The sequence below is a fragment of the Tyto alba genome, unplaced genomic scaffold, assembly GCF_018691265.1.
Source record: "Tyto alba isolate M040663 unplaced genomic scaffold, T.alba_DEE_v4.0 Super-Scaffold_7, whole genome shotgun sequence".
Classification (NCBI taxonomy): domain Eukaryota; kingdom Metazoa; phylum Chordata; class Aves; order Strigiformes; family Tytonidae; genus Tyto; species Tyto alba.
In genome coordinates, this window is record NW_024881328.1 from 22,430,056 (window position 1) to 22,454,122 (window position 24,067).

The window sequence follows — 24,067 nt, forward strand, 5'->3', positions numbered from 1 at the left end:
GATTCACACTCCTTCTTACTCACACAACTTTGCCAGACTTAGGTGAGGCATCTTCCTGGTCAGCATGCTAAATCTTGAGGATCTCAAGTCCAGCGTTACCCCTCTGTTGTAAAGGAACTGTACCTACAAACATAGACTGTGGATCCAATTAGAGAGGCCCAATACCTGCAATTAAGGTAGTGGACAGTTAAAGTGGGGGGGGTGAGGCGGGGGTGGGGACGGGACGGGTATTAAAAAAAAAAAAAATCTGATCTTGCAAGACTTCAAGTCTGGGAGCTATTTCTTGGCATAAAAATAATAGCCCTGCATTTTGTGAGATGCTGAGTAATTCCTGTGGAGTGGTGCTGCTCTTGCTCAATTCCTGACACAAGTGCCTGTTAAGACCCGACTCCACTAGAATTAAACATGGCAAAGTGCCTGAGAACTGCAGAGACCCCGCATCAAGTCTGTAACTGCACATTGCTCAGGAAGCCATTTCATACTGCCATGGAAACTACTCAGCAATGAAACAAATGCTTTTCTCATGCTGGTGAATTTGCTGTGACATGATCAGGCTAAAGAGCAAGTTACCCGGTGGCTATCCAAATAGTGCTGGTTTTCAGTTTAGTTTCTATGGAGCATGCAACATATCAATTCTACTTTTCTCAGTGCAGCTTATGCTTAAGCTTTAGTAGGGTCATTTAATTCGTATCTCAGTTATCTGAAAAAGTTATTCCTTCTAGATCAGGTTTGAGGTGAATACCTCTTAAATGGCTACTCTTACTGAGGTATTGATGACATTGCTGTAGTAAATTTCATTTTAAAACTAAATTTATGTCAATAAAAGTGACAGAAAACCAAGTTTTCCTTACTTAACATTTAATCCAAAGGATGCTGTGTGGCTGTCTGGTTGGCTAGCAGCTTCCCTGTCCCAGTCTGCATGAGCTATTAGCTTTCCAGGCAAGAGATAGGTCCATCTCAGTGGGTGAAATTCTTGGCTCCTACAGAGAGGGCATCACTGGGCCACAGGGATATGAATCTTATCTTCTGAACTTAGCAGACAGCCCTGGTGTCATTTTACACAGAGCCTTTCTATGAAGCTAAAGCTCTTTTTTCCCCCCACAAAGATTACTCAGCCAAAAGCGATTAGTGAAACAAAGTATGATATGACACCACCTACTCTGAGCTTTATCTTTAGAAATTATAGTTTAGCTGGTTTAATTCAGACCCTGTCAGACCACAAGTATACTGTCAGCTGCTGTGAGACCCTAGCACTGCAAAGGTTAACAATGAAAGGAAAATACAAACAGAATTTGGGATAAGGAACACTAACTGTAAATATGTCATTTAACTAGAAAATGCAGGAAAAATATCTGCTGCTCAATGTATTACTTCTCACTGTATGCAGGACCAGATTCTGCTGATATTTTCTCTCCTGGAACCAGATGCCTCATTTACTCAAATGCTAGCAACAAAAGCCAGTGACTTCTGGAAATGAGGAAACCAGAGTGTGCTCTGCTATGGCTATCAAAACCTGTCCTGCTCACAAGACTCTATGAGGCAGGTGAATATTTAGACATAAGTTTTAAGGGACTAGAAGGGACTTGTTTAGGAGAAGACCCCTGACTTCCACAAGGCCAGAACATCCTGGGGGACTGCACCCACAGGACCTGGCTCCAATTAGCTTGCTGGAGCAAGCACACAAAGGTGCACTTCAATGCCTTCACTTGTCCATCAGGAATAACGTTAGCTTCTTGCTTTCCACTCGAGAACCAAATTTCCTTTACCAATGTTATGCTTCAAGCATGGTAATTTTTCCCACATCCTTTCTAGGATCTCATTACAAAATACACCTAAGGAGTCAATGGAAAATCAGTCAAGTGCTGCTTTCTGCAGATGAAAGTCTGACTCATGCCATGCTTTTAAAGGAAAGCTACATATGAGGCTCACATTTTGCTTATGCGGTTTCTCTTCTGTTAAGCTCCCTTGCATGCTGTTATCTGAGCATGTCAGAATATCCTCTGTGAGAAAGGGAACTTATTGGAAAAATTCCTCATTTCAGTGTTTTCCGGGACGCTAAGCAGAATCTATTCAGCTTTCTGAAATTATTTTCTATAGATGAAAAGTAGTTTGCTGAGAAAAACAAACAAAACAGCAGTAAAGAGAAACAGAAACTCCTTTTATGTTTTTCTCACCTACATTTGTGAGGCAAAGGATTGCTACCTACAATAGGAGGACTGACCTGACACTGCTGAGAAATGTTCCCCTGCAGCAGGCTTTGCATACTGGTAGAGTGCTGTTTTGTGGTCATTTCAACCATGCTGCAGAGCCTGTCATTAGAATCAGGCCAGACAGAACTAGGTAGGCCCAGCAGGCACATCTGCCAGGCTCATACTGGAGAGGAAATCTCTGCCAGCCACCTGTTGAAATCTCCTGACTGCCCTGAGAGTGCTGAAGGTGCAGTAACAACCAACACTGCAGCTCGGGCTGGTGTGGCCCTCAGATTGGCAAAAGAAGCAAGAATTTCCCGGCCCAAGCCAAAACGAGCAGCAACAGAAACTAAAGGGGAGAGAGCTGCCCACCAAGCAGAGGATGGACTAACAATTCCGCAGCTGCTGGTGGGGAGCAGCCAGACAAGTGTCACCAGCCTGGCTGGGATGGGCTGCCAGTGCCGTGGCCCGCTCAATTGAACAGGGCCAGATCACTTCCAGCTCCATCCTACCACCCTACTTGGTTTCCCCAGTTTTATTTTCCTTCCCATTCAGTTGGTTTCAAATCAGTTTTCAGAAAAAGCTTATTCATTTGTTCTGCTGTTGAGAAAAGTCTTTGCCCAACCCTCCTTGCCTCCTGCAGCATCCAGCACCACACAGGGCAGTGAATGAGGAGGTGTGGAGAAAGGGACTTCGGTTTATGTGTTTACGCAATAGCACTCAGAGCTGAATCAGAAGTGCCTAGCAGATTCTGGGCCAGGGAGCAAGCAAACAAGCAGTCATATGTTAGAGTCTTTTCCCATGCAAACTATAGAGCTTCTGTTTGCACAGTTTGTAGAATTTGAACTTTTATTTGAAAAACATTGCTTAGTCACTAAGGCAATTTATTTGCTTCTAGTATCAAAAAGCTGCCCATAAACTAGGAGAAATAATTTCAGCCCTGAAAGTTTTCACACACAAGGATATATCTTAAAAGATTAGGTCATATCAGTAACAACTTGCTCACATGCAAGAGAAAAGGTGGAGGTCTGAACCAAGCTTTGTTAAATCAGTGGAAAGATTCCTGCTGGTTTCAAGACCAAGCACAGATCAGTCCTTCCCACATGAGTAGATTAGTTCTCCCTAATGAGTCTCAACAGTCCCTCTGGCTCTGTAGATTACTGTATATAGCCAGCAATGCTTATATGACAGGAAGGATAGGCAGGCATGGAGCATATAGAGAAGATTAATACCAAGTAAATCCCTAAGGTAGAAGCATCACAGAACAAGTCATTATCAACAGCAGGGAGAGAGGCCGTGCTTGTCAGCTGATGTACAGCGATCAGAAAGCACCACCAGACACAGAATTTACAATGAGATTTTTTTTTTAATTATCACCATGCAGGTCTTCGTGCTCAAGCTTCCAAGTTTGACTTGGGCTGTTTCTATGTTCTGACACTGAAAATAACTGGTGAGGGCAACTCATGAGCACCTGGAGGTATAGACTGAGCTTGCAGATGTCTCCTCAGAATGTAATGGCACAAAACCCGAACTCGTGTCTATTGTTATAGTGAGCAGTACCCATTATATATATTTACAGAATAGCTAAGAGAACAAATTAAGCACTTGTTTATGAGTGGACAGACAAGAAAACATGCACTCTCTTCTTTTTTAGGGTGACTTTAACAATTGCTGCTTATTTAAGCACCTACAGGGTCTGAATAAAATGCTGACTCAGAAATGTTCTTCCCAACATCTGGAATCTTTCTCTACTCCTTTATTTTCAATTATTGGGTCAGTCACCAAATAGTTTACAGGGGTTTATTTCCTGGGTATTTTATCAATGCTGTGGTAAAAATCTGAAGGGCAAGCCATACAAAGAAAGATACAATCATGTTGAGAAATCAGCCCCCATTGTACCAGACTACATTCATCTCCCTGCAAAATACTGAGATATACTTCTTTTGGTATATATATATAAATATATCGGATATATTTCTTTTAAGGTGACATATTACTGAAGATCTTAAGTTATCTGTTGACTACCAAACTGAATTATCACACTGTTATTTTTACATTCCTTTTCCATTATACAAAAGCACAAAGCCCTGCATGTGCAGGTATACCTCACTTAAGAGTGGGAGATGTGATGTGTTTGTGCCTGCCTATTTGTTCAAATTGTTAACTGAAGACCAGTGGTTTTGTAGCTCTGGAAGAAAGAACAATTATTAAAGTTTTTAATTCCTAGACTCTAGAGAGCTGTTGGGTGATCTGTCAGAGAGTTGTCTGATGCATCTAAACCTTTCACTGAGTGCTACATGAATGCTGTTGCTGAACAACCTCAGTCCCTAAATTTCCTCCTGGCAGTTCTTCCTCCACATGCCTGGTGGGTCACTCTAACCCATTGCAGAGCATGGGCTTCCAGAGGTTTGCACTGCCAGCACAGTGGTGGATGAAGGAATCCAAAGCACACCCAGACCCCAAACTTCACCCCAGCCTGAGATTCTTTGGCATGACTATCAAAGCAAACTTGCTGTGGGAGTAAAACTGTAACACCCAACTTCAATGCAATCTATGTGCTTCACTTTCCTTTAATGCAGAGAAGCAGAGGGATGCTCTATTTTGCAGCCATCTAAGGAACTTAAAGGACTCTTGGTGTAGTTATGCTGCTTTTCTCTAAAATCAATTGCTTTTATAATGGCACTTGTCCAGGCGTAAGAAGCCAAGCACTATCCCAAGAGTTCTCAATTCACCAGGCAAATATCAAAGTTTTAATGGAAAGTAGAATTTGCCTTTAGCTATTTACTGGCTACATTAGTCATTAGAATTCAATATTTATGAAGATATATCAACACTCCTCAAGTATCATACTGACATTTTCTCTGGAAACACACTCTTTGCCACTCCAGGCAGCTATTTCAAAATCAATATGCCCCTGGAAAACAAGTGGCCTTTTTAGTGCTCCACAATTATCAAACAAGAAGTATTTTGCATAACATTGTACATTCACAGAACTAGACTATTTTCTTGGAAGAAAACTTTAACTGAGACTATATCCTTCTGACCCCAGATTCCTTCTAGCAGCAATAACATCATCTAGCAGAATAAATACTGCCAGAAGGCTCCAGCAGAGCAAAACCTACCATGTTGCTCAGCATCGAATGCCCATGTGTTATTGGAGGAGGAGCACTGGAACTTGAGGAGAACTAGGCGGTTAGGAGTTGCAGGCTTAGGAACATTGACCTGGGGCTGGTAGGGGAGAGAGGAACAGCAGAGGCTCCACATGCAGTGCTGCCCCTTGTCCTACATCACTTCTGTGCCAATTATTGTTGCCTAAACACAGGGACTCATACTAACCAGAGCAGTTCCAGGTGTTCCTCTTACAGGAGCCAAATAGGCATCCTGGCCAGAAACTCCAGGACTTCTCCACTGGACCCAGCTTCAAATTTAACCTGCACTCCAGTAGTGCACGCTCACTGCCTGCTGCTGCCTCCCTATAGTGCAGCCAAGGAAGAAAGGTGTGATTTACAGCTCCTGTTTCCAATTAGGTTAATCTTTTCCCTAAATCTCTTATTATTTAATTTAATTTTGTATTGGGAAAAGGGTGAATTGAGTCCTAAAATGATATATCACAGCACAAGCTTGATGAGATTTATTGGTGTGGAGTTACAAAAGCCTGCTGCTAGCAACTTCTCTCTCTGTGTCTAGCTCAGCTCCAAATTCTAAATCAGCAGTCAAAGGAAATGTCATTGCCTGGCACGTCATTGCAAATGGACTGGGGGTATCTGTGATCGGTTGCTGCAACATCCTGTTTCCAGACTTTATTTTACAGCACAGAAGCCTGAATTAGCCTGAGCTCTTTCATGCAGTTTTAATGGCACTTTGTTGGAGCACATTCTGTGAGCCCTCTCAGAAAAATGTCACCTACACAGTGAAACATTACAAAGATGATTCCAAAGTGCAAACATTCGGGAACACTGCAATCCTTGTCAGACTTAACAGGAACATTCAGAGCAAAAAAAAAGCCAAGTATCTAAGTGAAGTACCTGAAGTAGAGGGCCAAATAGATCCGCCTCAAAACAACAGTGAAATGGGCTGCAAAAGTAACCAGTACAGCCCAGGGACCAATCTAACACCCCAAAATTTCAGTGGGAGCCTCCCTGTAGATTGCAGTGGAAGGAGAAGCATACTCTTATCTGTATATATTTGCTTAACGTTTTAAAAACACAGAGCGTTAATCAGTAGCTCAGAAGTCCATACTGATGGCTACAGAGGCACCCAGTACTGAGGGGGGGCAACATCTCCATGCATTTCCCCACTTCTTTATACAAACGCACTTCCTACACAATATATTCTACCGTGCTGTGTATCAGTGCTAAACAGGCATTGATTAAGGAGACAGAAGACTCAGGCACTGCCCCAAAGTCTACCTTGTCTAAGGAGCAGACAGCAGATCACTCATCATCACGCAACACAAGTCACACAACAAGTAAGTCATCAGACCCACCACTACATCTTAGGCTTTTCTGGTTGTTCTTGAGGTCACTAGATTACACAGTTACATAGATGTTACAGATTAGAAGAGCAGCCTGGGTGGCATCATAGGGGCAGTCAAAGAGAATCATCCTTCCCGGAGCAATTCCTCTCTCCAGTATTAGCACAAATAATCACCAATGTCCACAAAAAAAAACAGATGCTACTGTGAGAACTGATAGTCATTCCTCTCAGTCTGACAGGCCCTGAAAGGACAGGGCTGACTATAAAGATTGGTCATCAAAGCTTGAAAACAGTGGAAATCTATTGAAAAGGAAGATTGGGGAGCTTTTGCCAATGCACGTATTATTCATGGATCCTGACCACATTGTGCCAAAGCTTCCACCCCTGCTCTCCTCTAACTTACAATGAGCTGGAAGGGCTGCAACCAGAAAAAAAAAGCCCCTTATGGAAATTGTGTCTGAGGAAGTCTGGGGGTTGGCTGAGCACATTTGCTTTGTTGCACTTCTAGATCATTACCTTATGTGCTTGTAGCTCTCACTTTCATACCCAGTGCACATAGCAATTCTGGCTTCCATACTTTCTCTTATCATTTACTGGCTCATCAAAGATAGTCACAGAGTGAGAAACCTGAGTGGGAAGCATGTCTTCACAACAGGCTGTGACACCAGGCTTGGAAACTCACTGGCTAAATGGCTTGACAAACGGGGATTTTGTGGCATTGCTGCATGTACCACAGAAAAAGGAAGTCAAGAGCTACAGTCCTGCTCCTCACTCTCACTGAAGACAGTGAACTTGAACTTGGCTGACTTCAACAGCATTGCCAGGGCTGTGGTGTTTGTGACCAGACAGCTGGCAAGGGCAAGTGGCAAGGTAATTTCCCAGAAAAATGATTCAACATAACCAAATCTGGTCTAGCTAAGACTTCTGGTGCCTCTCTGCTCTCCGCAGAGGCATTTTTCATCTTACAGATGAAACGCATTCACTCATTGGTTCTGTTATTTCTCAGTTCAAAGAGGATCTCTCCAGCAATGCCTTTGAGCTTGCCAACATTTTCACCGACAGGGTGCCTAAAAATCTAGTTGCTAAGTCTATTAAACCCAGTTCATTCCCAGGTGTGTTTTTCAGACTCTTTTTTGGTGCAAAGAATCTCAGTGGGTAGAAGGTGCTAACTGGTACCAGAAAGAGCTTTATTGACAATAAAACCAGCCCACCCAATTAAAAATGTCCGGTGCAGGGCTTCTTCAGCCCTGAAGAAGAGCAGATGAGTATTTTTGCATGGCTGAATAAATCTGACTTTTGCAATGTGCACTGGCTGTGACAGTTAAACACTTGCAATTTCAGCCAGTTTTCTCAGAGTTTTTAAATAGGTAGCTCTCACTACTGCTATCATACACCTCTGAGCACTTGTCTAAAAGAGGAAGAGTTTGTCCTTGGATACCTATGAGTGGAGTTACAAAACAAGACTTAACTGCTGTTTTTGGCAAAGGGTGATAAAAAGATCTGAATGGTAAATATATTCAACTGTGACAATACACATTTCTTTCACAGCACTGATAGCTCAGACGAGACATTGTTAAGGGGCACCAAAGGGGATTACAGCACTGCAACTATCAGCTGCAACACACAGTCATACTAAATATTCAATAAGCTTGTTAATTAATTAACTAGCTAAAACAGCAAAACACATATCTTCTACCAGTAGGACTTTCTCCTCAAAGCCTGTAAAACACTGTTGACCTCATCATGAGGGTTCCAGACCATTCCTGAATGCAGTGATTGAGGGCAAGGACAACATACTTATTAGCACTTACCTCCTCCAGCAGGCCCCTGCTTCCAGCTTGTGAAAAAGCTGCACGTTCTCAGTCAGGGTAACCACTGCTAACTCTCTCGCATCAGTCTGAGAAACTGTTTATGGAGGCTGAGTGCTGGACCTTCGGCCTCTACATTCAGGTGCAGGCTGTCCTCAGCAAACTCTGGAAACCGTCACTATTTATCTAAAGTTCCTCAAGTAATTTATAAGGTAGTAAAGTAGTATTATCAATACACAGGGTTAAGCTAATATTTTTAGAAGTATTGACTACTTCCACACATCTGGTTCAGACCTTTAGACCGCAACCCAGAAAAATCAGTCTCTCGTCTTTTATGTAGACTATTTGATTTTCACAAGAATGTAAGTGTGTATTAGGAGCCCACATACTTGAGCAGATCTGAATAATAAAGCCCAGCATGGTGGCCCATATCTCCAACTAAAATAATTTTCCTTTAACACTTTACCCATGCTCTTTTAGAGTTATCGCCCAAGGCCTTCAGCAACTTTTGCCAGGTGTACAGACTAGATCATACAAGCAAACTCCAGACAACTGCATTCATCTCGCTGAAGTTTTTGTAGACTGTATACTTGGTTTCCAATGCTACATATGAAACTCTAGGATAAGATACTGCCACATTCTGAAATAAATGGTTTTGTAATTTTCTTAGGGCTTTTTGGCTTGGTGAGCAATGCTGAAGGAACAGCATCTGAAGCACTCACTGACTTGCTGAGGATTGAAGACTTCTACACAGTGCTGATGTTAGTCTGCTGGGATTGATAGAAATCATCCTCAAGCTTCTGCCACTTCTGAGAAAAGTTGAGGGAAGAGTAGTCAATCTAATTAATGCCAAAAACCTCATGGTTTTTGTAGGCAGTGGCTACAGACTGTCTAAATGGGGCGTGGAAGCTTTCTCTGACACCTTATGGTGAGCAGCTAGAAATACATGCATGAATCCAAGAAGAGATTCCAGATGTGCTGAGGAAGGGTGACTGATCCTCTTGTTTTCTCTCTGGAAATCTTGCCTAAAGGGGAAAAGGAAAATAACAGGATGTTGGTCACTTGTTTAGAATTTCAATGTCCAGTACTATGAACAGACCCGCCAGGAAGAATTTTCATATCCTAGACAAACAGCTAGCATGCAGCTTTCAGGCATGTGAATCCACTGTGTACATGAAATTAAATCAACAGTATAGACTGGTCAGACTCCCAGAGTTTCCTGCAAAAGTTGTACCTTGTTGTACTTGCCCATTTACAACCCATTTTAGTTTGCTCTAATGCTCTACAAGGACATGAGCTGGGCAATTCCAGGCAGCAACCACAATACCAGAGGTACTCGTAACTTCAGAAAATTAAGCTGTGCACCCTTCACTGAAGCTGGTTGTGTTGTACTGCCTTGAGAAGGCTAAGGCCTAGCCCAGCAAGTCAAGTCTTCACAACAACTAGGAAAGTTGTTTGCGAACCATTACGAATGCCTATATAAAGAAAGTATTTGCCCCAAGCAAATATAATATAAACTAATGGCTAATGTAAATGCAGTCCATTCCTTCGCACACTTTGGAACGTACCTGCCTGGGTCTCTTCGGCTGCCCAGCAAACTGAAGAGGCCATTTTCATCCCAGAGGAATTACATCACAACTCAGGATTACATAGAGGGAACCATGCTACCAGAAAACACACTAACATTTATTGCACTAACGTTTAATCACTTAACCATAGCCATTTAACCATACAATGGAGATTAAATTTCTAATCTGATTGAAAATGTTTGCTTACTTTTTCCCAGGCACTTAAATAATCTGTTCCTGCTGGAAGCTGAAATGATGCAACAGTATTTGAAGTAGTCACAAGTTTTTGTTTGACAAGATCTTGTCTAAGATGCAGCTAGCTGTTCCATCCTTTGCATCAGCCCAACATAAAACACACAGGAAGCTGTGAATCTATCTGACACTGCTTTTTTTCCTCAGAGTTAATTGCCTGCTGTGCTTTTACAGGACAGGTACACTGTTATGAAGCTAATTTGAACATCTCAAAATTATTTTGACATTTGAAGATAAAAGTCTCAAATATTCATTTATGTGACAGACTTTCAACTTACTTAATAGTTATGCCATTATTGGGTGGTCAGGGATGGTTACTGTGTGTTTTTATCTTCTAGGATAGAGATGCAACATTTTGGAGTGAAAGTAAGCATTGCTGAGCATGGTTTCTTTAAGGCAGTAGTTAGGTCAGATGTCATCAAGAAATACCTCTTAAGACTTTGGAAGAGATTGACTCCTGAGATCAGAGACTCCTATGGAGAAAAATACTTTGTTGAATGTAAGTAGAAAAAGAACTGTATGAAAGCTCAGAGGGAATATTATCAATGTATATAAAAACCTGAAGTGAGGCTATAAAGGCAACAGAGCCAGCCTCTTTTCAGTGGTTCCCACAGACAGGACCCAAGGCAATGGGCACACACTGAAACACAGGATGCTCCTGCTGAATATCAGGAAACACATTTTTACTCTGAGTGTGACGAAGCACTGGCACGGGTTTCCCAGGAGATTGTGGAGTCTCCATATTTGGAGATATTCAAAAGCTGTCTGGACATGGCCCTGGGAAACCTGGGCTAGATGATCCAGCTTGAGAAGGCAGGGTTGGACCAGAGGTCCCTTCCAACCTCAACCAATCTGTGATTCTGTGAATAAAGTCCAGCAAATGTTCACAGAATCCCATTTGAGATTGGTGAGATGTGATGTCATGCTACCATCTAGTCCCTCCATACTTAGAGGTAGAATGCCCTGGGAGAATTAATTGCTATGACCATATGCTAACTTTATGGCTTACTGATATCTGAAGAGTTGTGCTGTGTCACACTGCACTTACTGTATTGTGAGCATCTGGCTCACAATATGGGCCAGGGAGGTTCTGTTTACTGGGCTTTTGGGTGTTCTGCAGCCTTTCTGGTCTCTGCTCTGCTGTAGCTATACTGCTCTCAGTACTAGAGACAGTAGTTTAAAGAAAGCCTGAAGCTGTAGCCAAACCTTTGAATATAAGGAATCCTCTCACAGAGAATGTTGCATATAAATGATTTCAGGTTTATTTTGTTCTTTGCAGATATAGAAGCTCAAAGATCATCAGTGAAAAGACTGTGTGACACTGATATTTCTAAAGTCATAAAATTCATGGAACATGCCCTGATAGCAAAGTACTCCAGGACATGATACAGAGCTGGGTGGGATGCAAAGTTCTTTTGGCTGTCTCGCCCCATGGCCCCAAGCTGTTTATCTGACACACTGCTGTGTATGACATTTCCAGCTCCAGGAGCTAGTGGGAGGTCAGTTCCTGGAGTTCTAATTAACATTTAGTATTAAACCAATATCAGCTCTGCAGAAATAAATATTAATCCTGTCAAAACCACATGTCTGCTTCTTTACCAGTTACTAGACTGCTTAAATTCCTTTCAGAGGACACTTTCTCCACCCTCCCACCCTTCCTTACCTGGAATTTCTGAGTTTGCAGATAGGCTTGTAAATCCAGCGTGTTTTTGAAGGTCATTTTTTATGCTCAGAAATGATACCTCTATAGGATCTGCATTCATAAAATATTCAGCTACAAAGCTAGTTAATACTACTCACCCAATAAAAAAATTTTAAATAAGAAAAATAAAAACACTAAAAGAATCAGTTTTTCAAGTAGACTTCATCAACATATAGGCTTCTAGTGAATTGGAAATAAAACATTGGCCTTTCAGAACATATATCTTATACATGTACCTTATACAATGTTTTTAGCCATCTATTTCATGGGCAGTTTGCTCATGGTCATATTCAGGAGTTTCTAAACTTCACAAGCTTCTGAACACAAAACATGAAGTCAAACAATAACAAAGCCCAGCTATTTTAACATATTCCCAAAATTACAATTGCAGTATTTGACCACATCTAATCACCTGACTATTTAACTCTGCAGAGATAAAACACAAGCTATTTTACAGATATACAATTACAGGGAAAATCAAACCTACATTTTACTTTGTTACTATGCAAAAAGAGTAGCCAAACTTACATTTTAACTTTCTTCCTAATATTAATATAGTTTATAAGGAAAATATTTGGAAAAAAATGTGAATGCATATTTTTTTTTCCTCGGTGTGCTTTGCAAAGTAAAAGGATGATTATTTCACTTAATAGATGAAAGATGTCATTAGCGTATGCTATGGCAAATTAGTTCAACTGTACACAGAGTGTGTTCAGAATGGCAAAATGTTAGCTGAGGTTACTGTGCCTCTTGTACGCTATTTCTATCTGTTAAGATGTTGGCCAGAGGTTCACAAACTGATGTTCCTAGAGATATTAAAATTGAAGGGGTAAAGGTTTTACTTGCTAAAGAGCTGTGCTGGTGATTAATCATTAATGTACAATTCAGTTAAGCTTACAAAAATACCATGTGCAGGTCAGAACTCCAAATGTAAGAAAAGGAGTTTCATCACTCTGTTTGTGTGTGTTTGTACATGCGTAAGAAAGGGACAGAATGTAAAGAGTGTTTAGTAACCTTTAAGTATTTAATCAAGGTTCTATTCTCTGGCAAATGGCTTCAAAAATAAACATATTTTACCTCGTTTCATGATAAATACCTGCAGAGAGATAGTTCTCTCTATCTGGCCTGACAGCTGCAAAAAGAATGTACATGAAAAAGCTTAATGGTGTAATTTATCAGCCCTATAGTGGCAGATTACAGAGAGGTGCTGAAATCTCTAGAAACAGAATGAGTCTAGAATTCAAGAATCCAAGAACAGACTTTCCTCATAAGGGAAAAAGAGTACAAGTGAAAAATTAAGTTAGGAATAGAATCTAAAGCTTCTGTTGAACAAATGACGAAAAATTGAACTTTACATACTCAGAAGCATACATTGTGGTACACTACTGAGAGGAAGAGGCCCACTTGAAGCTTAAGAATCCTTCACCATAATGTATGTTAAACAATCATATCTACATACTACCTATCTATACAGTATCCCAGGGATGGGGTTTTTTTTCCACATCTGAAAAGTTAAAATTACTGTAGAGGGGAAAAAAGAAGTATCTCTGATACATGACTGACATATTAGCAGTTTACTCCAAAAGTCGTTCCAAATCTTTCTGTTGACAGACTATTCACAAAACTGATGCTACTTTTTCCTGTGGTATGCAACTGGAGGTGAGTCTTGTGGAAACGTTAGCCCTGACTTCTCTCTTAAAAAAACAGTGAACTCTCTCCTTAAGAACAGTAACCTGCCTTTCAAATAAATCCTTTCTCACAGCCATACAGATGTGTATGCTGGGTCCCAGATTCTAAGGAATTTTCTACATTAAAGCACTCAGATATGAAAGTTCACTGAACTAAGGTTTTAATCACTTATGTCCATACTACCTTAATAGTCAGTCTCTTACAATCATTAAGCTTCCTGTTTCAAGGGCCAGTTTTCACACTTACAGTGAGACAATGTCAGTGATGTTATATCAAGAACTTTAGACAGCTGTGTGAAGCAGTAAGCACTATTCTTATTTGACTTTATCTAAAGCACTGTTGTTCTCATCTCAGAGTGCACTGAAGTCTCCACAACTGAAAAAAGTACATAGACCCTCGACACAAATTATAGAATAAGGATGTGATAAAATAATACATTTATTAGATTTATTCAGCAGCATCATTTTCCAGTCATCTTTTCTAATCAAATTACATTACAAAGTAATTATAAGCATTCTAATTAGAAATAGTATATACTTTGAGAACTCAGATATAAAACAATTAAATAGCAGAAGTCTCAGTGATTATAACTTTAGGAATCTTTAAATTACATGAGTAGCCAGCCAGGAATGCTGAATAACATGTTCCTGGAGTGGTACTCAGTTTCCTCAAAAGGTTCATGTTGTGGATACTACCTTGGCTAATTACTAGAAAAGCTAATAAGATGTACAGCATTCTGATTGAAGGTTATAGAAATAAACAGATAACTACAAAGACTGCATTAGTAGAAATTGTTTCCCTTTCTATTAATGTCCACCTCAGGAAATAAATAGTCAATAAAATTAAATTTTCACATTAAAAAACCTGAATAATTTCTTAAATGAACCAATATCTTTCATATTTCACTGTTTGGAAATAAGCTGTTATAGAAATCTAGCTACTTCATTTAATAGCACAAGTTATTTCCAGAGACTCCAGCCAAGAACAGAGCTATTCCATTGATAAGCAAGAGGAAATCTCATTAAATTAAGTACTCATGGAACTAAAATCTAAATATATCAGATCTTTTTAAAAACACTATTAATGGAACAGTGTTAATTGGAACCTAGTAGAAAAGTATGTGTCTTATGGATTGAGAGAAAACTATTTTATCTCAGGCAGTTCAAATATTGTAAGAACAACATTTTGCATGGGTAACTTCAGCATAACGATGCTGCATTGACTCTTCCATCTTTTGTTTAACACAAGACAGAGACACCCATTTTTATGTACAGTAGTGTATAAAATAGGTGGTAAAGATGCCCAAAGCACCAGTAGAAGTTTTAAAAGGTGCTGTTATAAATATATACTCTAAAGAATCAGTATTGTTCCTATATTTGCCTTGTTTGGTCCTTTTTTAGTTTAAGCATTTATATAATGAATTTACCCCTAAAGATATGACCAATTCCATACAGATTCCTACTAGCAATATCACCGAACAAGATAATCTTTCAAAAATTTACAAATGTACAATATATTTATAACATTACTTTCAGACGGCTTCAGTGCAAAGATATACATATAGTACATCACGACAATTGTTCATAAAAATAGAAATTGGCATTTGTCAAAAAACAAGGCATAGTTTCAACATACATCTCGAGCCATTGGCTAAGAGATGTATATATCTTTATAAAGCATTTGAATGTGAACCTTACTCTTCTGTTTATAAAAAATACATGTGCAAATGGATGTGTCTATTTTTCCCTAAATCAGTTACCTAGTTATACCACAGAGTCCTCTTTAACAAGATTGGCGGTGTCTTTAAATGTATCCTCTGTTGCTGTATAAGCTAATGGTTGGTCTCTCTTCAGAGTAATCTTCGGAGGCAGTGAAGGAGAAGGGGTAGGGATATTTTCTGTGTCCAGTTGCTGTTCCTTTTCCATCTGAAACAATAATAATAAAATCTAAGTTTACATTCAAGTGTCATGGTATACGTTATTTCTGCAAATCATCGCCTGTAACAAAATTAAATGCTAATTTAATTTACCTTGGATGGTACAGCTGAGTAAATACACTACTACAAACTTACTCCACATACTGAGACTTCTATTTTAATGCTTAATGTCAGGTGTAGCTTGATACGTCTCTATGCACATCTATGAATGTAGATAACTGCCACTACTACTGGTTGTAGTTAGATTCATTAGCGTTGGGGTAATTAATCCCTGGCTTCCTGAACTCTCTCCCTCTCACCTTGTTCAAGCATTAGAAACCTAAATTCTTCACAAAAGGCAGCTAGTTTTAGTCACGTGACTGTGAGGCTGAGGTTCTTAAGTGACTTAGGCCATCTGGAAATTTTAAACTGTAAAACAAAAAGGGCTGGAATTACTGGCTCAAGTCAGTAGAACTCCAAACCTTCATACCCAAGCCAGGGGAGAATTCCTCCAGCACACATACCACCCACTGGGCACACTATCTTAAAAAATTAGGGCTGGTATAGAAACAGGGCTGTGGTATGTAGAGCTATTGAATTTTTGTGCAGTGCTGAAGGCAGGACCGAGAGGGCAGAAATAGACACTTCACTCTTAGTGCAGTACAATAGCCCCCCACTTGTGCTGGGTCCCTGAGCTGTGCCAGAATGCACCCGCAAGCTGAAACCAGCACCTGAGATCCGGAGGAGGAGAAGGCCACAGTGCTTGGGCTGGGAAAGCAGAGAGGTTGGCAACACAGCTGTGCTGCCTGAGCTGGATGCCTGCTGAACACCTCACTCTGCACAAGACTTTATAATTTTTCTCAAAACCAACTCATTCCTACCTTGACCTGAGCTGGAATTTCTGTGCTGCTTCACCTAACAGCAGAATCTACCCATAACCTTTATCCTATGAAAGCAAGAACAATGTCCAGCAGTACATTAGCTAAAAAATAGAATTATACAATATTAAGCAATACCTCTGCATATATTGGGTTTTCAAAATTAGTGTTTTGTTTCATTTTTCTCTTGAAGAAACTCCACTTTGATTCCTGAAACATAAAAATTATTAGAACTTTACACATTTTTTTCACAACTTCTCCAGAAACTGACATCTCTGTTGTTGGATTTCACTTCCACTGACTTCTAACTCGGTGATTTCAGCTGGATGTTCTTACATTGCCATGTTGTAATTCTAAGTATGCAACCCAACTTTCTTTGCTGCTAGATAACCAGTTATGGTTCTTTTACCTAAAGCAGTATTCATGAGGCTAGTCCAGAAGGCAATAAAAGTGACTACATTAATTCATGGAACCCTATCATTCTGGACAAATAGGTCAAAGAGGAAAAACCTGTCTTGAAAACAACATGAGAAATTACTGAGGGACACGAAAATACGACAACAGGTTGACAGAGCCATCACTGAAAAGCTCATCAGAGGTGCTTTTTAGTGCACAATGTGTGAAAATAGTCCTGTAAACAAGCCACCATCAGCTCACTCAGATGGATTTTAAAACATAAACACGTATCTTCCATTAATCATGGATAATCTAGATGAAGCAATACTTCAGTCTTGATTGTTAAAATGTCTTGCAAGAACACACAGAATAAGTGTCTTAAATGTCCTTGCTAGCACTTTTAAATATGACTAAGATAACAAATAAATGTGAAAAAATAGTATAACAGTACACTAACTGTGTTATTTCAATTTCCCACACCAAAACCCCCCTGTTTTTTCACCGTTTTACACCAGAATGTAATTCTTCTTGGATTTTGTTTTCATCTTTGTAGGGGGGGGGAAAAAAAAAAAAAAAAAAAACAAAAAAAACCAAACCATACACTCTGCTCCTTCTAACAAGGTATAATTCATTAGGGGTTTACAAACAATTGTTAGAAGTCCAAAGTGAAGCCTTAGTTACAATCATTTCTGCTGGGGAGCATTAACAATGTACAGCAGTTACATTACAATCTTCAGATTAATATCTGCCCTCAAAACGAAGCACAACAAACAACTGAATGAAACTCTGTGTTCCAATCTATTCACTTCAAAATAACTGGGTGGGCCAGGAAGAAGATGGGGTTTAATCCAAATAGAACCTTACTGTGTGCTCTTGGCAATTCTGTGTTTGTACTGCTTTTCTCTTATTAAACTGTTCCTGACCAGCTCTCGTAAGTATGGTCCAGTTAGTTGGACTTGATGCAGATTATGTGCCAGCTCCATGGCATTAAAGAAAATTTAAACTATATTGTATTGCAGCTTCCCTAACAATTCAGTTTCCCCAATTTGGAGCGCAAAGCAAACAAGGCAGCCTTAGAGCATTTCTGTGTCATACCTGAGGTGCATCTGTACGCTGAGGAGGTTCCTTCGGACTAGCAGATATCGCAGAGGCATACACAGGATTTTCAAAATTTTCATTTTCCTCACTACCAGCTGCTGCTACCTGTAGGAGAATAAGGCCAATCAATGTTCTTCAAAGAAAAGATCATAAAGGAAAATGAAAGGTGAAAATCAAGCCAGAGTTTCTCTTACATGTGTTGGCCGAACAACTGTAACTGCGGTAGCTGTGCTGGCTCCACCATCTCTAGTTGCATACATTGGATTTTCAAATGTGATCGGCTGTTTCCCTGACTCCACTGCAAAGTTTTCATTCTATGAAAGAAAAAACCCCACAAAACAACAATTGCAGTGCAATAAACACCTCCATACTCCTAGGAATGAATTTATAGCTCAATTCTTCATCTCAGGGAACAATGCATGTTTACTTTCACATAGACTTAGACAAAATCTAGCATCTGTTAAAATTGTAATTTTAGTTTACCTTACATTATTTTACTCCCTGATTTAGCTGCCTGGACCACTGATTGTTCCAATATTACCCCATTTCCTAGCTGGACAAAAAAACCCCCATGTTTCAATAATTGACTCAATTTATTCTATGATGAGGACAGATGACTCTCACAAATCACAACTTCAACAAGGAAGATATATCAAAGGAATCATAATCCCAAAATAAATATTTTATTTTAGAGATTTCAAAATGACATACAAATTAATAAGCACTATGTGACATATAAAAGAACAGGGTTCATTCATTTTGTCCCAGGAGGGAGATTGCTATTTTTTTTGACACAATGGAGTAAGTGCATCCCCTTAATTACAACATATGAGTTATTGCAGAAATAAAATATTTCACAGTTTTTAGCACATCACTTATTACAGATCATTACTTTGCCCATGCATGAAGACCGCTGTGTAGATAGCAGCTGCTTCACATATACTGTGCCAAACCCTGAGGTACAGCTACAGTGCTTGCAGCAGGTGGGCAAAGATGCCAAGTTAAGTATTTCTTAAGAAGTGCCACATAAGGATAGCCACACCCAGGGCTAGCCAGCTAAGCATCAACAAGTACAAGGGTAATGAAAGCAGAACCCCACCCAGACTGACTTGTCCTGTTCCTTGTCACAGCCCCATCATGGGAATAGTGAGGAATAACAGGGGAATAGCACATCAGCTAGTTCTTTAAACCTGCCTCATTTCTACAAACCACTGCTTCATGCCTTAAGGATTCACACTTTGTGCTATCAGAGTATAGCTCTCTAACACACAGTGAACTCTCATCAGCTCCCTCAAATTAGCCTAGCTTGGCTAAGAACAGCCACAGTGAAAAATATCCCTCTAACATCTACATATTCATATTTGACATTAAAATTTTAGGATGCACATCCCACAGTTCTTCACTGCCATATAGCAAACACTTTGGATTCTTTCCTAGTGAACTATACAATTTTTTGTTTATACTCTGAATATATAGAACGAATTATCACCACTAAAATAGCCTGTATCCAGATCTGTTATTAGCAATGTAAAAATTGCATCAGTGAGACTTCAGTATGTCAATATTAGACCAGAAAATGTAAAGTTTTTCATGCACAAAAAAAAAAAATGTAATACTCAAGCCTAAAGCTATTTTCCCAGTATTTACTTAAATGTTCATGTGGTTGTTTCATTACAGAAGCTGCCTGATTTTACCAAAGAGTGTGTTTCTTCATCTAGAAAAAAGTTCATATACATATATTATGAGCTTATCTTCACTAGCTGTTTCATTTCATATTAATTTGCTGTCAGTTAAGTCTGTAATTTATCTTTAACTCTAAAAGTTTAGGGAGTTTCCAGAGTAAACTTTGCAACAAATGCTTATTATTCAAACATATCTGTGATTTGTTTCCTATAAGTAAAAATCTTTTGTACATTTTACTTCTTGTGGCAAACAGGGGAATACTTTTCCCATGAGAAAACTATACAGTATAGGAAAGATAAGGATGTGCTCTTTATTAGATGTGCATAACAAAACATGGATGAAGTAGAATTTCACTTTATGATGTCCCCAAAACTACTAAACGCGATTTGTTTAAACTGGCTAAAATAAGAAACTGTCCAATTTATAATTTGTTGTGCAAAGTAGTGTATCTTGTGATTAGGCCTGAGTTTTACCCCTGAAGTTTCTAACATACAGTCTGGATTTGAAAACCACACATTTTAACCTGTTGTATGGAACACTAAGGCCCTCAAAAAATTCCTTGCTACAGTATTTTCATTTGCCTATTCATTCCCTGTATATTCCATGAATTTGTTGAAATACGAAGAGGAATAATTGACTTAATTTCTACCATATAAATCTTGAGAACAGTCACATTATTTTGAAGAACAGCCTACATTTGTCCTTGCCTTCAATTTACAAAAACTGATTTCAGGAAATTATCAATCAGCATTCACTTCTTTTTCCAGAACACATTTATCATCTTACTATGTTTTTTACATAAAAGACTTCCCTCTGTCAGCCAAAACAACATTGAAAGAACATAATTTTTAAAAATTATTTCAGAACTAAGCCTTACCATTTGCATTGCTCTGTCTATAGCAGAGTCTCCTCCAAAGCCAGAGACTCCTATGTCCATATTCACATCTGCTCCAGACCGGAAAGTTACCCCATTGCCATTTTCAGTAGATTTTACAAGACTGCTTAAACTACAGAAAAAAAAAAAAAAAAAAAAAAAAAAGAGCTTATAACACAGGTTTTTCTTGTTCTTCTTCTAAGCATAATTACCACTTGGAATTTTTGCTGGCTATAAGCAAGCTAGCAAGGGCACCAGAAGTAGTATTCCTGCATTAGTTCATCAGGTTTTTTTATCAGCTATCTTTATGTGCACTCATGTTAACATCAAATTAACTCAATGAATTACAATTCCCACAAATTTACCTACATTCTGACTACTCTTACTTCAGTGTTAATTTACAGACAAATGCATTAATCCACTCAGTTATTCAAATTAATTGAAACAGATTTTTAAAAAATGCACATGAAATGGCACACAAATTTGTGGATATAATTCCAACAACACCTATACTAAAGAGGTTTATTCATGCAATTCTTGAAGATACCTACAGGTTACTGTTTTCATATAAGCAATTGTTCAATCTACATATAGATGTACGATAAGCACAAGTGCACATTAGATTTGAATGAGAAATATTGGAAATGGGCTGAAAGAACAGTGCCAGGCTCAAAATAACAGGAGCAGTGAAAGACAGCAGTCAAATACAGGATCATCCACACAGAAATCTAAGCATGTAACTCCCCAAAAACATGCAACTACAAATCCACTGCAGAGGTAGCCTTTAAGTTCATTTTGTCAAATTTGCTTAACTTGAAGGAAGACAGAAGCATTGAAATAATTTTTCCATTTGTGTGTCCTCACTGGAGCTAGCTTGTGTTAAAACTCTTGCCTTCAGCTGGTGCACTGTGCACACACTTTACCAGTTGGCCCCATAGGCATCAGCTGATTCAATTTTAAAAAATGTAAATCTTAGCTAGGTTTCCTGTACACAGACAACTCCCATGTTAAGGGCAACAGCTAAGCTACAGCTTGAGTCAACTCTGCAGTAAAGGTATGAGTTAACAGTTCAAAGAGGGATTGAACAAAGGTAGCACTAAGGCATATTCACGGCATAAATGAAAACTGTGAATCAAGCCTCATAGGCAAAAACCCCTGACATCTCCATTTCACGTGGCCTCATAACTTATATGAGAAGTATTGTTGAATGGTAAAGTTAGAGTCAGTACATTAAAATTTCTACTTGTGCACTATCTGATAATACAGAAAATTTCCATTCAAGAAAGCAAGAAACAGGGAATTTCAGTGAGCAGACTGGAGATCTCTTACAAAAATCTTTGCCCTGCAGGACTGATCTGCACAAAAATTCTGCCCCAATTTAACTACCTCAAGTCATAAATAAATTTAATTAGTTCAGAGTAATCCTCCAGTAAGGAAGCAGTTATAGCTACATCCACATTACTCATTACAAATATTTAATTACTCTGATTTAAGAGCTACTACACTGAAATTGGTGCAAAGACTGAAGATGCAGTTTCATGCCTTTAAAAACACAGAATTTGCTTAAAGCTAAGAAAATTTTGAAGCACCATATTCTGACATCTTTTATAAAAAAAAAAAAATTAAAATAATTACAATTATTTTTTATCTTCCTTTGATTTAAAACATCAAATATTTTTGAATGATATTTCATAAAGCTGGTTTTCACGGGACAGTATGACTATCAGGAGAGCAGGAACCTACAAAAAGCCCAGATTTCTCAGGCACTTGAAACAGATGGTTCACTATACATGCCCCACATTATTTTTAAATAGATGAATACAGTGTTTCAAACAAGCTTAAAAATACATCTTTGCCAGTATCATCTTCTGACAAAGTTTCATAAAAACATAGGTACTATGGTCTTTTGTGTCTTTCTGAACTAAATATACAATTCCAGATCTGGTAAACAGTCTTCTATATTGCTCATTATTTAAAAGCTAATTTAGAATGTAGGAGAGTTTTACAATAGTCCTTTGTTACAAAATAATGATCAGCTATGATATTGCTTGGAATCAAAAATCCACTGGAATTGCTGCAACGCTGTACTTCCCATATTCCAACAGGATGTGCACACAGTAAACAAACTGGATTTTTCAGCAATATTTAGGGAAAAAATATGCATTTTCAGTGCACAGACATTCGAGCTCTGAAAGCCTTCAAAACATACCTCGGTAGTTTGGGAAGCGCTGGTAAAAGGGAGCCTGTTCGTCTGTAGTTAAAAAAGCCTCCAACTGCTAATACTCCAATTATTATGATTAGTATGACTGTCAGCAACACTGCTACTGCTGCTATCAAAGACAGAAGAACAAGCAAACATTCAAGCAAGCACAGTTCACTGTAAAAAAGAGCCCAGAGAATTATAAGCTTGACCCTGAACAAGTATCATAGTGAGGTATTATACATTCTTTAACTCAAAATATCAAGTGTAATATATACTTGAAGCTTACTAGTTCCAGGAGGCACTCCCTTTGACAATCCTATTTCACAAAAATTCCCGGTGTAGCCGTAAGAACACCTGTAAACGTAAGAAGGACAACTAACTGAATGGCTTTTATTAAGTCTAGGATCTCAGGTTTATTATGATATTCTGTAATGTTCATCTACATGCCATAAATTTTAACTCAGTGCTCAGTCATGATATACTTCACTGACTGTAAATATGGTATGTCTGCTATCTTCATAGAATAAAAAGTGCAAATAAAAAGTGCTGAGTCAGAAAATTTGTCACTGAAGTCAAAATACTTGGTTTTAGCAGAGCATCGGTGGCACCTACTGGCTGTTCCATGCTGCATTTACTGAGCATTACTTCTCCATTGTTACAGGTTTTCGGTATAGCCTTTTACTAGAATTTTTAGGGGTTTGCCTTTCTGGGTTTTTCGTTTTTTCTTTTTTCCAAACGGATACATTTACATTGATTATTTGCTGATATTTTTAGGCATATATGTGTTTTTCTGTGATTGTTACAAACATGTTGCTGCAGATGTATTATATCTTCCCAAGCATTTCCAACACATGTCAAAGAGTTTAATTGTTTTGTGAAACTGAATCAGCACAGTCTGACCCAGAACTACCCTAACACCATACTTACTTGCATTTCGGCAGACCACTTTCATCTATATAGCATGTTCCTCCATACATGCACCTGCATGCTGGTGGCATTGTAGGAGGGGATTCAATAGCTGCAAAATTCAAAAGCCACATCTGTGTTAGCAAGACACCTTCAACAGAACAAATACCACCACAGAATATTTTATTTACCTCTACAGAACTTGTGTATGCAAACTCATAGGCTAGTTTTCAGAAGCTTTGCTTTTAGTAGCACATGTGTTTGTTGCTCTTACATTTATTTTTCTGCCAAATTAGCTTATTTTAATCGAAGTAAAACCTGTTCTTGAAAAATAACAACTTACTTAGTAAAAGTAGACATAGAAAACTCAAAAGCTGTATTCTCATCACTTTCTTTTGCCCATACAATGCAGCCCACCACCACCCTTCCA

The 24,067-nt window shown here is 38.9% G+C and overlaps 2 protein-coding genes and 1 pseudogene across 7 annotated transcripts in view; 1 reads left to right on the forward strand and 2 right to left on the reverse strand.

Annotated features, from left to right (window-relative positions):
• Window positions 1–125, reverse strand: part of ABCB11 (ATP binding cassette subfamily B member 11) — a 60,187-nt gene extending 60,062 nt beyond the window's left edge. Inside the window, exon 1 of the mRNA XM_032989699.2 lies at window positions 24–125. The gene's annotated coding sequence lies outside the window, so the exon portion shown is untranslated. The remainder of the gene's footprint in view (window positions 1–23) is intronic.
• Window positions 126–3,652: 3,527 nt separating this feature from the next.
• LOC104365712 lies at window positions 3,653–11,823 on the forward strand (annotated as a pseudogene).
• Window positions 11,824–14,103: 2,280 nt separating this feature from the next.
• Window positions 14,104–24,067, reverse strand: part of LRP2 (LDL receptor related protein 2) — a 172,931-nt gene continuing 162,967 nt past the window's right edge. For 5 of the 6 annotated variants that reach the window (XM_032989751.2, XM_042784253.1, XM_032989752.2 and 2 more), the window contains 8 exons: window positions 23,659–23,749; window positions 23,018–23,085; window positions 22,738–22,858; window positions 20,532–20,661; window positions 18,166–18,285; window positions 17,969–18,076; window positions 16,616–16,687; window positions 14,104–15,609 (listed from right to left, as the gene is read on the reverse strand). In XM_032989751.2, coding sequence (XP_032845642.1) covers window positions 15,448–15,609; window positions 16,616–16,687; window positions 17,969–18,076; window positions 18,166–18,285; window positions 20,532–20,661; window positions 22,738–22,858; window positions 23,018–23,085; window positions 23,659–23,749 — 872 coding nt within the window. In that variant the 3' untranslated portion in view covers window positions 14,104–15,447. The remainder of the gene's footprint in view (window positions 15,610–16,615; window positions 16,688–17,968; window positions 18,077–18,165; window positions 18,286–20,531; window positions 20,662–22,737; window positions 22,859–23,017; window positions 23,086–23,658; window positions 23,750–24,067) is intronic. The other variant, XM_032989749.2, reaches the window with a different exon arrangement.